The following is a 12,246-nucleotide window of genomic DNA, read 5'->3' as shown; positions in this document are numbered from 1 at the left end:
TGTGTGTGTCACTGCCAGGAGGGGCATAGGAAGGAAAGGCATTCCCTTCTCTCCTCCAATATGTATCAGGCCTTTCCAGGGGACCCATACATTCCAGAGTTCCTTCAGCACTGACAGGCACTCAGGGTCCATGGTCAGAGCCTTTGACCTGTGAGCATAATCCAGGTTCCAATGACCTGGGCAGAGAAGGTCCAAGGCGACCTGTGGATGCTAAAAAGCTGGTAGAGAGCTTCTCGCAGCTTCTCACAAGCTCCTCACAGCTTTCCTGTGAGAAGCTTTTGTTCTCACGCAGTGTCTCATGAGAAAGCAGAGAAAAGTAAACTCTTTGCAGCTGCATAATTGTTATGAGAACTGCATATTGGTTTTGGTACATGGAAAAATAATATTTACAGATGGGCATTATACCGCTCAACCTATCACCTTGAGAGGTGGTGAGTGAATAAGCCAATCATGTAATTTCTTTATTGCGAACCACACTATAAAAGATGAGCTTTCCATTAAACATGGTCTTAGCTCTGGCTTCGACCATACTTCTCTGACCTAAATCAATGTCATTTTTTGCCGTCCCTGCGCGCAACAGTGACAGGGATCTGCCAGGACCCCCTAGCACTTGACACCAGCAGGTCCCCTCCTCTCAGCTGGCACATGTCCCTCAGATTTTCATGCACATCTGGACTCCCATGGCACCCCAGCCATGCTGTTACCCCATGACTACCCCTGCCAGCACTGGGTCCCACAGTCATGTGTGTCATCACCCCCAACCTCTGTACCATGCAGAGCAGATTCCTGTTCCATCAAACTGAGCTCCTCTTTGCTTCCCACATGATGAATCTCTGCTCCCAGGGCTCACCCACAGAGCCCAGCACTTCTTTGCTAAGATCTGCTTTGAGATCTGAAAAGAAGCCAGGAGTAATTTCGCTGAGTAGCAGCTCAGAGCTGCATGCAAGGATCATGAGAGGAGGACACTGCTGCTGCTCAGGTGACATGAGACAGGTGACATGAGACAGGCAGGACTGACTGTGCATCTTGGTGCTGGTCCAGAGCTGCCCCTGGCCTGGCTCTGCACCTCAGGATATATGAGGCGCCCACACCAGCTGAGGGGCCTGGCCCTGGTCAGCAGTGTCCCCCAGAGAGATGGAGTTCCCATGATGAGTATCTACAGATGCCCAGTGTCTTTTCTTCCTGCTTAGCATGACCCTGACAGAGTTCATAGGCTCATGTCCCCACCAGGATCCTACAGCTGACCCTCCAGGACCAGGCCACCAGCAGGGCCACCTGGTCACAGCTCTGTTCCATACTGTCCCAATGTCCCATACACATTGCTGTGTTCTTCCAGCCTCACAGGATTCATGGGCTTTGTGCCCTGTGGCCAGTTCCTGGTTGGCACAGGCTATCGGATAGCCACCAACCTGGATCTGCTTGACTTCAGCCTGATGACCCCAAAGAAGACCTCAGCAGTTGCAAGTCCCATAGCAGCAATCCCAAATCCAGCCTCTGACACCTTAACCACCCCTCTGTGCCTCCCCTGCATCCAAGGCTACCCCAGCAACAAGCACCCAGTGAGCTGCTCAGTGCCCACAATGCAGGCAGCTGGAAATCCCCTTTCCTGCCCCAGGGCTGACTCAGCACCCCAGGGGGCTGTTTGCCAGCACATGGTCCCCTTCCTCATCTGGGCCAGCCAGTGCACGGGGGGAGAGCAGCCTGGGCTCCATGGAACTTGGAGACAGCCCCCACCATTGCCCGCTCTGAGAGCTTAAAAGCAGCCCATGTACAAGCCCTGGATGCTCTGTGCTGCTCTGGGCCAGGACAGGGGTTTATGCTGCTTCACTTGTACATTTTTTTTCCAGCAGTTTTGATGCACTGCACATGTGCAGATCATTTGTCCACACGGATGCAGCAAACTCCAGAGCGGTGTTCTTGCAGAGAAGGCTGGAGCTGCAAGCAGAGCTTTTCCCTTCTCCTTCTGAGCTGCTGAAAGGTAAAGAGAAGGGGTGGCTCTTGAGGTTCATAGGGGACTTGGAGGCCCAATGTTTGTTGTGAGTCTAAGTTTAGAATCCCTGGAGTCCTTTGTTGTGAGTGACCCATAGCCACTGAAACTCATGGCCAGGTTGTCCCAGCCTATGGGTCCCAGGCCACAACTCCTCTTTCACCTTCACCTTCCCATGACCCAGGAGAAGCAGATTCCAGGCTTAAATGGTGTGATCTGTCTGAAACCTGCTTGGGTCCCTGCAAGCAATGCCCAAGGAACCCCAAACAGCGCTGCCTCCCCACAACCTATCATCATCTGTAGTGCCCACTCCCCCAACCCCCCAGGCCTGACAGGTTTGATTGCTGGGGGCAACCCATCTCCTCCTGAAGGTCTGGTGTAGGCTCTGGTGAATGCAGGAGGAAGCCTGGAGTGCAGTGTCCCAGCAACGGTAACCACCAGACCCTTCCCAGGGATACACCGAAATCACAAGTCTGGGTAGCAGGGAGCTCAATCAGCACCTTTTTTATTAATATGCATCATAAATAAAGAAATAAATAAAGGCGAGACACCTCATTCTAACAGGGAAATACAAATTAAATATGGTGCAACATCCGCTAAGCGATGTACAAGCAGGAGGTAACCTAGCAAGACCAGGGCCCCTTGCCATGGTGAAGCCAGCCCAGGCACGATGCTGTGAACAGCGTCAAGCTGGCCATGGCACCAAATACTGGCATGGCCTTTCATTAACACTGTTCCCCACCTGACAGGCAGGTGAAGATCCCCACTACAGCAGGCGGCATGAACATGGCAAGGAAGGAGTTGACTGGCATTGCCTCTACCAAGGACCCCAGGACCTCCAGTATCCCCTTGTGTTTGTGCACAACACTTATCCCCCCCACCCCACAGCACTGCTCAGCAAGACCAGAAACCCTGTGCCAAAGGGAGCACCACCCCTCCCTCCCCAGGCTCCCCAGCTCCCTCTAGGAGCACCCCCAATCTACTTGCTGGGAGCACTGCCCCCAAATCCCTAGCCCAGTCAGGGACCCTGCCCTCATTCCCTCCCCTCCAGCGCCCCCCTCCACTGAGCATCCCAGGCGCTGGTTCCCTGCTCAGTGTGGAGGGCGCAGGGCCTCCCCCCAAAGCACCCATCTCTGCACAGGGTGGCACTACCCATCCTGGACCTACATAACACTGAACATCCCCGTGCCTTCCTCACAACCCCACACACCCCTTTGCTCCACACACACACACATACCCTGTCCCCCTCCCCTGGCTGTGGCCACGCACAGCCCCAGCCCTGCAGTGGGGCACTGCCAGTCCACTTGTCCCAGTACACCCCACCAGGAACCACTACAGCACACTAGGACTGGGATGCTCCAGTGTGGGGGAGCCTACCTTGCAGTGCCCCATCAAACACAACCCCTCAGCCCAGCCTCGCAGGGACCCTGACAACGCAGGGTGCTCCCACCCCTGCGGCTGAGGATGCCAGGGATGCTGGAGGCTGCAGATTGCACTCCCACCCCCAGGGAGGGGACGGCCAGCATCCTGCACCCTCCAGCATCCAACAGCTGGGCAGCAGGGCAGCGCTGCCCTGGCAGGGACTGCTTGGGTTCCTGTAATGTACAAGTCCATGGCCTGTGGGTGCTGGAGACAGTGTGGGGCGGAGGGGGGGTCAGGCGGTCCCTGGTGTGGCTGCATGCATGGCGATGCCTGGCAATACGAGGTGCAGCTCGCAGAAGACCCCGGGGGGCTAAGTTGGCCTTTGGCAGCTGCACAAGGAGGAGCAAGAAGGAACCACCTACGGTTACTGTATTCTGTAATGGCAGGAAAGGTAAGAAACTAGCAAGAAGCTGTGTTTGTTCCTCTGGCAGGGTAGGCTACCCCAGAGGAGCCTCAGCAGCCCAGGGAACTGTGCTTGGCCTCCTAAACGTGTCAATAGTCCTCGTCCTCGGGGTGGGTGACGTACATGATGGGCACCAGTCCCTTCTCAGAGCCAAGGCTGCACTGCAGCCAGTCACCATCCACCTTGGAGATGACCTGCAGAATATCCCCTTTGTTGAAGCTCAGTTGTCCTGCCTCAGTGGCAATGTGATGGCAAAGAGCTTTCACCTCACTGCAGGCAGAAGGAAAGTAGGGTTAGCTCACCTCAGGACACTCACCCCACCCAGGGACCACCACAGGCCCAGAGGAGAGAGGAAAACACCCCCTGCTTCCCTTGCCAGCCAGGCTCCCAACTGCCCCCTCAGCTCCCCACCACCCGCAGACTGTGGAGTTGTGGTGGATGGATGCACAAGCTGCATCACTGCCCCCAACCATTCCCTGGTCCACGACTACAAAGGGGGTCAGGCAAACTGCAACAGGTAGAGCCGTGCCACCCTCAACCTACCCCATCCCAGCACCTGCAGGATTGACCACTTGGTGCCACTCACCAGGTAGGGTGAGGAGACATCCCCCGGGCTGGTCGTGCCACAGCGGGTGCCTCAGGCGGTTCTGGATGGGGAGGGTCTGGCTCTGGGGCCGCTTCACGCCACATGCTAGCCCCAACTGTCTGGGCCACCAGCTGGAACACGGACTTGTCCAAGCTCAGCCAGCCAGAGGGCAGCCTGGAAGGAGGAGACAGAAGCAGTCAGTGGCAGGAAACCGCACCCGGGGAACAGAGCAGCTGCTTCCATGGCAAGGTCACGCCTTAGAGGTTTGGCTTCATGCACAAAGTGCACTGCTAGGCAGTGCCCCAGGTCTCCAGGCAGGGAGGGCTCAGCTGTAACACCACAGCCTGGACTGGGAAGGACCTTTCCAGTGGTCATTTTCAGGAGCAGTAAGGGTGTATAGAGGGAGAGGCAGTGCGGGGAGGTCTCAGCTACCGGGGACAACTTCATGCCTCCCCCTCACCTGTTGTGGGCAACAGGGATGGCTCCGTGTTCTGTTCTCAGTATGTGGTTTCAGGAGGGATGAGGTGATGATGGGGCCACGTAGCAGAGTTTAGATGCCAAGGCAGTGGTAGTGATGCCTTAGGTTTTAACTTTTATATTTTTCAAATTCTGTACTGCTTAGTGTGCAACTCTGAAGTTTCTTGTAGCCTGTTAATTTCTGCTCTCTCATGCTACGTAGACATAACAAAGCCTCTCCGGGCCTGCTCTCCAAGGACACCCAGACCATCCTAGGCCGAAAAAGTTTAAACCAAAGAGCAAGGGGGGCAAGCAGAGGAGAAATTACATCATTAAACTGAGACTTTAATTGGAGAATTAACCGTGCTATGTAAATGAACCAAACCTATAAAAGTGTGAAGAACTCAGGACCTGTCATCCATCTCGGGGTCCATCTTGGCAATAGCCTCTGGCTCCCCAGCCAGGGGGTACCTTTGAAGGCCTTTCAAATAAATACCTACCTTACTCCCTTACTCGTGTCTAGTCTCTGTTTCTAGGAGGCCTCTTAAGGCATCAGCAGAGCTCAGACAGAAGAGGAAAGCCTATGAGATGGACTGAGCAAGGGTATGGGAAGAATTAAGGCAGGCTGGCAGGACTGAGCAGGGTTACAGACTCATGATGTACCACCATGGTGCAGCCCAGCAGTCAGCTATTGGCCTGACTTCCACCTGTACTGCCACACTCCAGGTTAACCAGCCCTTCTCAGCCCCAAAACACAGCTGCCCTTACCTGTTTGGTTGCCTGGGCTCTTTTTGTACCTTCCTGGACCCAAACAAGTGTCCCCACTTGATGGGCTGGCTGCCCTCTGATGCACTGGTGCTGCTGTCCTCTTGGGGGGCTGCTGCTGCTGCTGCTCCCACTCTTTGCTGAGTTTCCTTCTCCTTGCTGCGCTTCAGCTCGGTAAGCACAGAGTCTGGGGGGCTGCCCATCCAGAAGGGCCAGCTCCGTTCTTTCACCTCTTCACCGACCACTACCTGCTGGGGCTTTTCCAAGGGCTCTTCCACAGCTTCAGGACTTGGCTTGCTGGCTGCCTTGGGCCTCTCCTCCACATTGCCCTCTGCAATGGGACAAGCCTCTGCACCCTCCACCACCCCTTCTCGGGGAGGTGGTGCCTTGTGGGTCTCCACTGACCTGGGTGCAGGGTTCAAATCCGCCTTCTTCTTCTCAGAGCGGATGAACTTCGAGCCTTCGGCTGAGCCCTCAATGTAAATCTGAGAGGTCTGCATGAGCTGGTACCACCAGCCTGCCTGCTTGTCCTTCTTCCCCTCCCATGTGCTCTCTTGCATCTTACTCTGCTCTTCCTCCCTGTCACCTTCTCCACAGGAGGCCCCCACTCCCTTGATCCTCTTCTCACTCACAGCTTGCTGTGGGCTGTGCCCTGGTGAGATGTCACCATCTCTGGTACCCCCTTGGCACGTTTCAGGAGCAGTGCTGCAGCCGTCGGGATCCTCGCTGCTGCCCCGGGTCCGCATCAGCTGCAGGGTGGAGTGCACAGAAAGCAGCAGGTCCTGCTTCACACGCAGCAGCTCCTTTTGCTGCTGCTGCTCTTTGCCCATCTGCATCAGGTGGTGCTCGAAGAGGAGGTCCAGGTTGAAAGGCAGCAGGGAGAGAGGCTGAAGCAGGAGCAGGAGCTCCTCAAAAAGAGGCTGGCACACACTGTGAGACAGGCACAAGAAGCCCACTGGCTGGTAGTGTGCCAGGATGATGTCTGTAGGGAAACAGACAGGAATTAGAGGAGATGCTCTTGCCACCATTGCCAAGCCACCATGAAGCTGCTGAAGCTATGAGGAAAGGAGACGGACACCAGTTTTTGGTCAAAGTGTGAGGCTCAGGCCTGGGTCAAGAAGCACCAGTTGCTCTGTGAGCTCTCAGGAAACTGGCCCAGACAGAGCTCTCCAGCTGTGCCTGCAGCCAGGACCTGCCTGGCAGACTACCAACCCAGATGACCTCTGCCACCAAACGCCATGGAAATAGAATAGGAATAAAGAGCATGAAAGGGTTGTCACATGTGAAAATTCTGTTCTTCAACTTCTGGAGATGAAGAAGGAGCTGCACATATGGCCAGTACCAGTCCCATACAGACAGAGGTGTCAGGGGCAGCTGAGTACAGTCTTTCCAGGGACCTGTCAGGGCTGAACTGTGGGTCTTAGCAGAGAATGAACTAGCATTTTTATCTGTAGCATTCATTGTTCACTTGATTTGACCACATCTGTACTACCCCTCTGTCCCGTTCTACTGTCAGATCTCACTACCAGGGAGAGAGCTGGGAATGGGATTTGTGGCCCCAGGCCAGTGAGATAACAAATTTACACCACAGACAGAACTTGCACCTTACCTCCCCTTTGCTTAGCTCACATCACCCTGACAGCCCCAGCTTCTGCTCACACTTCCAGCTCCTAATGATGGCTTGAAATAGGTGGTTGTCTTCTGCTTCAGAAAGCCAGGATAAGCATAGATCTTATTCTATTCTATTCTATTCTATTCTATTCTATTCTATTCTATTCTATTCTATTCTATTCTATTCTAATCTGCTACAAAACAGATATATCCAGTAAAACCTGCTTTTTGTTTGTCAGATTTTCCTCTCCATTTCTTTCTATTTCCCATGCCTGAAGAATTTCAGGTAAGCGTGCATATCTCTAGGCATACCAAACTCTCAGGCACTGGACAGGGAACACAGAAATTTGGAAAGCCTTAGATCTGATCTCCTGCAGATAGACTGAGGGATCTGCACTGATAGCCTTGGATAGTAGCTGCACCTGGGAAGGAGAATGGAAGTCCAGGCTCAGGTGGAAGGAGCTGTATGGTACTTGGACTTCCACCTGGGATTTCCCTGGTACATTGAGACTGTGTATAGCTTAGTCCTTTGGCTCAGGGCAGAGAAGAGCAGCCCAAGCTGAGAGAGCAACAAGAGAAACACATTTCCATCCCATGCTCTATTTGTGTGCAGAATTTGGCTCCCACTGTAGCCCACAGCCCTCAGGCTCTTACCTTCATGGTTGTAGAGGTGGTTGAACCAGAACTCCAGGGACCGGATACTGCAGGAATGGAAAATTAGCAGGGTAAGAAAGAAATAGTGAAGATCTATTCACCCCATTCATCCTCACTGTTCTGCCACAAGAGGTGTGGCTGGAAAAGGGCATTTGCAAAGCATGAGCTTGTGTGTGAACCTCAGGGAAAGGACAGTGGCTCAGTCCCATCCGCATGCCCTGATCACAGACACCCAGCCTGTCACCGAACATCTACATGGCTTTACATGTGCAGTTGTAACCCTTAACAACCATGTTTGCAGCAAGATTCCTTGCTAATCTGCTCCTATGTCCTTGGCAGAGCTTTGTTTGCTAAGACGAGGCTGCTGTGGAAGAGGCAAATTATCTACAAAACGAAGACCAGTGCTGCTGGCTCAGCCCAAAATATGCTGGAATCCTGTGCCAGCAGGGGAGAGCTGGGTCACCCTGTGTGGAGAGAGCACGGCAGAGCTTGTTCCTGCCTGTAGGAGTTCTACAACATCTGGAGATCTTGGGAACTCTGTTGCCACTGCCAGAGCTCTTGCTGACCACCAGAGAGGAGCAGGGAAACACCATCCTAGGAGCACTTATCCCTTCACCCTCTAAAAGGTATTGCTGCCTTCCTCTGTTAAACACAGCATACTATGCACACTCCTTATGCAAACTGGAAGGGCCAGTCTGAAGTCCTAGACCAGGGCAACTTCTCCTTCAGATCCTTGCCTTGGGAATGCCTTGGGATCCACTGCAGCTCCAGGAAACAGTGGTTTAAAGAGGGATTTCCAAGAGTAATTAATGCATATATTATGTCTAACCTCATATGAAGCTGGACAGTTTTCTCACCCAATGTTTTGGGGCTAAAACAGACTGACCCTGTTCTGCAGCTGACTACAGCCACTCATTCTCAGTCCTGACCTGGAAGGGGAGGGTTTGATCCACCTGGAGTTCCCTGAGGCTTACAGCTTCTTCCTTAGCTTGCCTACTTCTGAGAGGTGGCTTCCCAGATTCTTAAGCTTTTTTCATGGTCATCTGTGCCTGCCTGCATTCATGGATCAACAGCTGCTGCCAGCCTTGGACAGGGACACGTAGTCACCCCAGGGGTCCTGCTTACTTGAGGAGGCCGAAGATGAATGCGTTGAACCTCATGGTGTGGTTGGTGAGCTCTGTGTACTGGCTGATCTTACTGTAGAGGCTGTGCAGCAACTTCGTGGAGGGGCCTATGGAGAGAAGCAAATGGTTGAGATTAGCTGTGGTGAGCAAAGCCAAAACTGCACCACAGGATGGAGCATCAAGGCAAGACGGATGCTGTCTGGGTGCCCATGTCTGTGTGTGCTTTGTCTCTCCACCACGCCAGCATGAGCTCACTCCATCCCAACACTTAACCACACATGGGAGGTGGGTTGTGGTCCATCCCAGACTGCCACTCCAAAACTCTGGGAGAGTTTCAATACCACAAGGACCTGCCTCCCACACTTCAGTGACAATCACAGCCGTTGGCTCAAAATCAGCATGTAAAGAGAGTACTGTGCTGCATGCTTATACTTTGGGGTTTCTGCAATCATAGAGATAACCCCAGAGCTGAAGATTTGCCATAATCTGGCTATGAGGCTTCCCAGTATGATGCAGAAACCAATGTGGAATTAATTTTGTTGGTTGTCTATTGCAGTATCTCACAGTGGTAGGGAGGAGAAGAGAAATCCAGCAGGCAGGAATTGTGCAGCAAGATTCATTTATTTAATTATTTTACAACTCTTTTATACACTTTTCTCTTCATAGTCTAATGGTCAAAGCATCAGCCACCCCTTTGGGTGACTGGCTAAAATCCTAAAACATCCATTGTCAAAATATTTTTCTACTGTACTATAAACAAGGCTTTGCAAGGTCACAGGTGTTCAAAGTTTATAGAACTCTACAAATATCTGCCGTGAGAGAGAAAAGTATCCCATGGGACTGGAAAGAAGCAAGAAAAATTCTTGCTAGCAGCATATTGTATCCACAGGTGTCTTTTTTTCCTTTTTTTTTATTGGTTTGGCCTGTTATGGGAGAATTTGCAAATTTCAGGGGAAATACCAGTAAATGCTTGAGCACAATAGCGCAATGTCTCTCCCTTCTTGCAAGAGCCAGTCAATGTGCACCCTGTTCCAATGCAGGAAATGTGTTTTGCACTCCCATCCTTAGAGCCAACCTTCCCCAGTACCTCCCATCCACAACTACCACAGAGCTGCAGGCACTGCTGCATAACATCCATACCTAGCTGGGTGGATGCCTCCACCACGCTCCAGGGGATGTTCCTCCTCTGGCCGATGATCATGTCCAGGACATAAGCCTTGAGCCCATCACTCAGAATGTCCCGGACAGCTGGGCACAGGTATTTCAGGATGAGATGCCCCACATTAGGGCTCACGGAACTGTTCCCAAGTTTGGCCTAATGCACAACAGGCAACAGGGAGAGTGTTGTTAACTGTTTTCAAGGTAGAGATGCATGGAAACAGTTCAGCCCCACTTGCCTACTACAGACACCCAGCAAGCAACATCCAGGCTCAGCAGCTCCTTGAACATGCAGGGTCTTTGCTTTCACTCCTGATGCTTCATACACCAGTTCTGGATTGCTCTGTGCAAAGTCTTCCCCAGGCTGGGAAGAGGCAACGACTTGAAAAAAGAATATTCTAGCTTGGGAAGAGGCTATCCCAATTAGAAGGGATGATGGGTTCTCCCAGAAGCTGTAACCAGGCTCTCCTGCTGGAGGAAGAAAAGAGCTGGGGATTTTCCTGCTGCTGTAGATTTTCTTGTTGCTAATTTTGGAGCAGGAAGCACCAAGCCACATAGAATTACCAGCTCCGAGGGGTTAAGGAACACTTAACTCAGTGACATATCAAACTCTAACTCCTAGGGATTACTATAAATAAACAGGGTGAGGCAAAATGGATGGCCAGAGCTCAGACTGAGGTGCAGAGGAAGCATGTAAGAGCCCAACACCAGCAGAGCAAGGACACATTCTGCTGCTTACAGTCTTTGAGCTGCCAAGGGGGTCTATCCAAATAGGTCAGGCAATGGTGTTCAGGGCACAGATTTTACCAGCTGAGCTGGAATTATACTGACCACTTGGCACAGGTTCACAAAAGCCCTGAACTGAAACTGAACTTGGCTCAGGAATAATCCTGTCAGATCCACTGAGCACGGCAGCAGCAGGGATGGATGCTGCCTTTTGACAGGTGAATGCTCAGCCCCTGGCACATAAAGAAATTCAAGGTTAAAACCACAGCATTGTCTGATAAGCATATTAATGGAGGAATGCTGCAATTATTCCCCAAACCTACACTGTAAGAATTGGAAAGCCACAGTGAAGCCTTAAAAAGCCGTGGGAATCTCAACAGCTCCAGTTATGTTGCAGAGCAATCTCTGCATCAGCAACAGCCGCAATTAGGGGAAAATTACTCTGGGCTCTGAGATAAGATTGAATGGTTTTGGAATCTGTCCCAGTCAGGTTTCTCCTTGGGGATGGCATGCCAGGGGAGTTGTCATGTCCAAATAGTGTCACATTGCTGCCCAGAGTCGCCTGACTGAAGCCGAGCATTCAGCATTGAGAGGAGGCACCACAAACATGCTGGGTGTCACAGGACTGCAAACAATGCCTGGTACAAACAGAAGAAAAACTGCTCTGCTTCTGTGTCATTCCAGAAATGGGGGAATGAGGGAGCACAGGCCAAAGACAGCCAGCCCCAGGGCAACCTAGATGCACTTGTGTGTTATTCCAGAAATGGGAAATGAGGGGAGCACAGGCCTAACACAGCCAGTCCCAGAGATGTACTCTGAATACAAGAACGTATTCCTGGTAAGGGCTAACATGGGGGTGACCAACTGCCCCAGATGGGCAAAGACTGATGCACTTTTTTATCATTATTGAGCCCTGTGCGACACTGAGGGGTGGGGAACACTGCACTGTGTCCTGGCACCAGTGCCAGGCCAGAGTCACAGGACATGTGGAGGAGTGAGACACAACTCTCCACTGTGTGAGATAAAAGAGTAGTGTGCTGCATCAGACCAGAAGGGTGGCTGGTCTGGTATTTTTTCTTATGAAGAGCCATAGCAAGTACATAAGAAAGAGTTAAACCAGAGCAAACATATCTAATACTTGCCTTTTATACTTTCACAGCCTACAACTACTTTCAACTCCGACACTAAGCTGGACATTATTCCTAAGTGTTTAGTAAACATCAGTGAATTTCCCTTCCCTGTGTTTTTCCTGATCTTCCTTTAAATACATGTACTTACTGCAGTATGCAGCAGGAATTGTCACAGATTTACTATCTGCTGCATGGTGTGCCATCACCATTGTTTGATTTGTTCT

General features: G+C 51.9%; 1 protein-coding gene across 5 annotated transcripts in view; it reads right to left on the bottom strand.

The window, feature by feature from the left end:
• Positions 1-2,476: 2,476 nt before the first annotated feature.
• Positions 2,477-12,246, bottom strand: part of RUSC2 (RUN and SH3 domain containing 2) — a 59,295-nt gene continuing 49,525 nt past the window's right edge. For all 5 annotated transcript variants that reach the window (XM_069001898.1, XM_069001899.1, XM_069001903.1 and 2 more), the window contains 6 exons: positions 10,149-10,323; positions 9,010-9,115; positions 7,885-7,931; positions 5,623-6,601; positions 4,399-4,572; positions 2,477-4,082 (listed from right to left, as the gene is read on the bottom strand). In XM_069001898.1, the coding sequence (XP_068857999.1) occupies positions 3,902-4,082; positions 4,399-4,572; positions 5,623-6,601; positions 7,885-7,931; positions 9,010-9,115; positions 10,149-10,323 (1,662 nt within the window). In that variant the 3' untranslated portion in view covers positions 2,477-3,901. The remainder of the gene's footprint in view (positions 4,083-4,398; positions 4,573-5,622; positions 6,602-7,884; positions 7,932-9,009; positions 9,116-10,148; positions 10,324-12,246) is intronic.

This window comes from Aphelocoma coerulescens (assembly GCF_041296385.1).
Source record: "Aphelocoma coerulescens isolate FSJ_1873_10779 chromosome Z unlocalized genomic scaffold, UR_Acoe_1.0 ChrZ, whole genome shotgun sequence".
Classification (NCBI taxonomy): domain Eukaryota; kingdom Metazoa; phylum Chordata; class Aves; order Passeriformes; family Corvidae; genus Aphelocoma; species Aphelocoma coerulescens.
Note: the sequence above shows the minus strand (reverse complement) of the source record. Positions and strands in the feature narration are given on the sequence as shown.